The sequence below is a fragment of the Nannobrachium achirus genome, assembly GCF_963921795.1.
Source record: "Nannobrachium achirus genome assembly, chromosome: 18".
Classification (NCBI taxonomy): Eukaryota; Metazoa; Chordata; class Actinopteri; order Myctophiformes; family Myctophidae; genus Nannobrachium; species Nannobrachium achirus.
This window is the reverse complement of record NC_137825.1, coordinates 18,611,251-18,616,250: the sequence shown is the minus strand read 5'-3', so window position 1 is coordinate 18,616,250 and position 5,000 is coordinate 18,611,251. Positions and strand designations below refer to the sequence as shown.

Genomic DNA, 5,000 nt, shown 5'->3' with positions numbered 1-5,000 from the left:
TTGGTGGCACGCACTTGGGCCATATGTCAAATCGGCCGAGTTCATCAGGACTTGACTCATCTGCTTGCATTTTGCTATGAGATACGTTATATGGTTTAATTTATATTCATTTATTTGTGAATTAATTTTCCCAAATATGGAGAAGACCTCATAGACCACATGAGACTGACACAGTATGTCCATATATGGGCATTCCAAGATATGGGCTTAATATTGATTACCTCAGGGATCTCCATATATGGGCAAAAAAGGGAGAAAGAATAAAGAGTGAGACAGAGTGAACTCACCTCTTGAGGAAATCCATGTATTCAGCATGTTTGATAAGTCCTGTTCTCATCATGATGGTCTGGAAACACTGTCTGTCAATGGCCCATAGCTTCACATTGGTCACAGCTGGAAGAAAACAGTACAGACATGTCATCTGAAATCTTCACAATTCTCTTGCTTTTCCATGATCTTTCCCCCCATTGTCGTGAGTGATTTGCCAGTTGTGAAATTGAGCCAATTTTCGAGAGGCACCCATCTGCAGCCACACAGGGTACCTTTCACCTCTACACTTGGCCGAATGTGTTTTAGTGGCCTTCATGCTCTACCTACTGAGCTACCGTCTGGTATTATCTTTGACAACGTGGATACTGGGGGACGAAGATTTACTATTCTGTCCATAACGGCACATACATACTTATGCCTAAACCCAAACCCTAACCTCAGTAAAACTATGCCTAAACCTAACCCAAACCCTAACCTCAGTAACACTATGCCTAAACCTAACCCAAACCCTAACCTCAGTAACACTATCCCTCCCTAAACCTAACCCAAACATTAACCCTAACCTCAGTAAAACTATTAAATAAATAAAACGAATAAAACAAATCTAATAAAACTATGCCTAAACCGTGTGGAGGTTCCTGCCTAGTGTGGAGCTGAGAGGTACCCGTCTTGTGAGGTCACTTCCTGCCACTTGTGTGGAGGTTCCTGTCTAGCGTGGAGCTGAGAGGTACGTACCCCTGTGTCTGCAGATAGCCTGTCTTGCAATTTTCACCTGGCACCACTTCACACCTGGAAAATGCCCCCTTTCCCCGTGAGAAGGCTTGGACAATCCACTGATGCTCCAATGGCACTCTTTGAAACTTTAGAATGTCACATCTGTATGAAAGCATTTCAGTGACATTATTTATTACGCTACCAAAAAAGCATCTTAAACAATCCCAACAGTAACAACATAAAAATTATGTTCTCCATAGTCTTATTTGATTGTATTTACTGTAGGCCTATGTATGCTTATCTTGTTACTGTCAGGCATGTTTCAGATACAGTACATTTAAGGTCATTGCACACATTGCTGCGTTTTTCAGGCCAAATATTGGAGTGAATTTCGGAGCGTGTAAATAAAAAAATCTACCTCACGTTATGTCAATCCTTTGCTCTCTCTCTCCCCTCTCTCTCCTTTGGCCTTGGCCTGAAAAATGCTTTCGAGGATTTCGGATTTTCAAAATGCAATGCTCCTAGGGATATTTGTTTGTTTGTACATGTTGGGAAATTGATGAAACCATCTAAATCATTTTATATGTATTAAGGATACTAGTAACTTAAAAGGGAGAACCACCCATTTTCAACATGGAACTATGTCATTAATATACCTTTATGTGGAAATAAGAAAAAAGTCCCCCCACTTCTGTGTTGCCTATAACTGGAGGATTGATTTTGTGGTTTGTATTGAAAGTACACCGTGATGAAGTCATGCCGGTGTACTTTACAATACAAAGCCCAAAATCAATCTCCCCTTTAAGTTAGCAAATAAATGGGTTAAAGTTCAATATTTGGATCAGAGACATAATGGAGTAGAAGTTAAAGTATTGGAAACTTGTACAAATACAAATACCTAAAAACGGTACAGTACTGTACTGTAAGTGTATGTGTACTTAGTTGCTTACCACCAACACAGAACAGTTTAACCTGCACTTCACTTCACTCGCCCCAGGGGGCTACACGTCTGCTTATAGGAGGAGTGCGAGTGTTATGGTAAATGTAGGTCCGCCCGGCCTTTTATGTAAACGTTTACATCACTTCTAAATGGTCTGAGATAGCCAGTGTAAGTGATGCTATAATAGGTGACAGGTCAGAATATTATGTGTAGTGTGGTTGCTGTAGGCAATGGTGGTGGGGCTGTAGTTCTTGTCCATTTTTTATGTAAACATTTATTTCACCTAGAGTAAACCTTTTTTTTCTGTTAACCTTTCTGTAACCCCAAAAGTCCATTGAGTTTAATGGACGTTTTCTGTCTTAGTTTTAGTCATCAAAACTTTCGTTTTTATTTTGTTTTATTTCGTTTTCGTCAGTGAAAAAGGGTAGTAACACTAGGTCTGAGGTGGAGGCGTCGGTTCTCTGGTAGGTCGGCTAGACTCAGTGATAGGTGAGGCTTCGTGAGACACTGTGTTTGGGTTCACGTGACGTTAATGGTGAGCTTCGTGTGTCGTTCGTGCCGGACTTCGCGTGACGAATGCGAACGAGTTTATGTTAGCTTACGCTATCTAAATAATTTCCTGGAGGGAATATCGTGTTTTTAATCTTTTTGAAGTCTGTCCTGGCCGAGATCAGTGCCCACATTGACAGGAGAGATGATCAGAGGAGCAGAGCTACTACAGGGACTGAAGAATGGATAGAGATTCTCAGTGAAGGTGCAGCCAGTGTAAGAGTAGAGATGAACTCTGGCCTCCACATCATAAAAGGAGACCAGACCCTCCTCATAATCCACAAACACTCCCACTTTCTGGAGCTTCTGTTGAACAGGGAGGAGGACATTAGGGTTTGCAAGAGCCTCATAACTTCCATCGTCCAACCATATAGTCCAGTAACCTTCGGAAGGGCACAGTCTGAATTCCTTCCTGTTGATGGACTCTCTGGCCACTCCTACCGTCCAGTCCGTCATCCCTTTAACCTGGACCTCATAGTAAAACATTCCAGAGGAGAAGTTTTGTTTTCCTAAGACACAGTTATATTTAGAGAATCTGTTGTTGTTGTTGTTGTTTGGGAGATTCTTCTTTTTTCCATCAACCACTTGTTTTCCATCCTCAGACAGGATGAGACTGGGATATGCTGTATCAGGATCCAGAGTCACATCCACTGCATATTGCTGGATCCTCCTCAGCTCAACCTCACTCAGCTTCTTCTCAATCTCTTTACTGAGTGTCTTCTCTAGCTGAGCCACAGCTGTCCTCACAGTCCCCACATATGAAGAATGGTGAACATTGACCTTTGTCCAGTCCTTCGTGGGTGGAGGGGCATTGATGGATGTGAAGTTCTGGAGGAGGTGGTCTTCAGTTTGTGAGATCTCCTTCAGCTCAGAGATTCTCTTCTCTAACTGAGTGATTTCCTGTTGCAGCTCTTTGAAGAGGCCTTCAGCCTGTTCCTCTATTGTTTTCTTCTTCTCTTCAATGACCTCAAGGACCTCAGCCTGGCTTCTCTCAATGCAGCTGATCAGAGCAGTGAAGACATGCACGCTGGTTGCTATCACTGTGTCTGCATCCTTCTTGTTGAGCTCTAGTGAGTGTTTGACCTCCTGGATCTTGACTCGTCTCTCCTGGATCATCTGCTGAACGTCAGCCTCCGTCTTTGCTTCATATTCTTCTTTCCACTTGTGACGCCTGAACTTACGAACCATCTCAGAAAGCAAACTATTGACAAAGACTTCTGGTCTGTAACAGAATCTTTTTTTACACAACGGACACTGACACTCATCATCATCATCATCAGTGTCCCAGCACTGTGTGATGCAGGTTTGCAGTAGTTGTGTCCACATGGAGTGGTGATTGGATCAGTGAACACGTCCAGACAAATAGAACAGCATAAGTCCTCTTCAGACAGGAGACTGCTAGAAGATGCCATTTCTGGCAAGACAAGTGAAAGTGTTAAACACTGGAAATGAGAAGCAGTATATTTGTCTTTCTCTGGTCTCTGGTCCCAATCTCTCTTTCATTCCTTCAGGGTGTGGCTCTCTCTGGCTAATGCCCCTCTCACTCTGTGTAATCAGCCTTTTAAGCAGAGCGGACTCAAATCACTCTTCACTCACTCTCTGACATCATTCATCACTCTTGCCCAAATATGGACTTCCACAAGCTTTCCAGACCGGCCTTTTAAAGTAAATATCAGGTAACCACGGCAATCTGATAGGAATGACATAACATGAATGCTGTGAGATTCCTTTCCAGGAAATCTATATATTAACACATCGACTTCTAATTAAGTAACTTACTAATTCATTAATATATATACATTTCTAGGAAACCCTACCAGTAAGACGCCTAAGGGCCTAAGGGCAGTGATGTATATTGGACCAGTTACCCATAAATGGAGACCCCTGGTACCCATAGATATTCAGAGATATGGGCTAATATATTGATGACATCAGGAATCTCCATAAATGGGCATAAAAGGGATTTGGTTCCCCTGGCATCACAGGGATCTCCATATATGGACATAAAAGGGATTTGGTTCCCCTGACATCACAGTGATGACAGAGCGTGATGTCAGAGCATGAGAGTCAGGGTAGAAAACCCATAGACTGTAAAAAAGTATACACGGACACAGACATTGATGTGCCGTTTCTCATAGTAAACTGTGACCTTCGGTCGCAAAAAAGTCCACTAATACTGTAAAGTATGTACTGTAGTATTAGTGTAATTCATTTTTGCAATGTAATCTCTAGTCCTGTTCTAACGTGTAAAAGCTGTTGTATTACCGTTGTATTACGGGATGAAATGAAAGAGGCTTTGTATGTCATTATTAAAAGACGAATGATGAAGTGTATTTACACATACGGAGAGAGCCCAAATAGAAGCCCTCAGTCAATATGTACACGGATGGCAACACGCAAGTCCACATACCAACACACGCACACACGTGCACACACGTGCACACACACTCACTATATATTTACATCCCTTGTGGGGATGCATACATACATACATAGACTTCCATTCATTTTTATGCAAGTCCTGTGG

At 42.3% G+C, this 5,000-nt stretch overlaps 1 protein-coding gene across 8 annotated transcripts in view; it reads right to left on the bottom strand.

Moving 5' to 3' along the window:
* prkg1 (protein kinase cGMP-dependent 1) overlaps nucleotides 1-5,000 on the bottom strand; it is a gene marked incomplete at both ends in the record, with an annotated part of 172,294 nt that overhangs the window by 59,861 nt on the left and 107,433 nt on the right. For all 8 annotated transcript variants that reach the window (XM_080747866.1, XM_080747861.1, XM_080747859.1 and 5 more), the window contains one exon: nucleotides 288-393. In XM_080747866.1, the coding sequence (XP_080603992.1) occupies nucleotides 288-393 (106 nt within the window). The remainder of the gene's footprint in view (nucleotides 1-287; nucleotides 394-5,000) is intronic.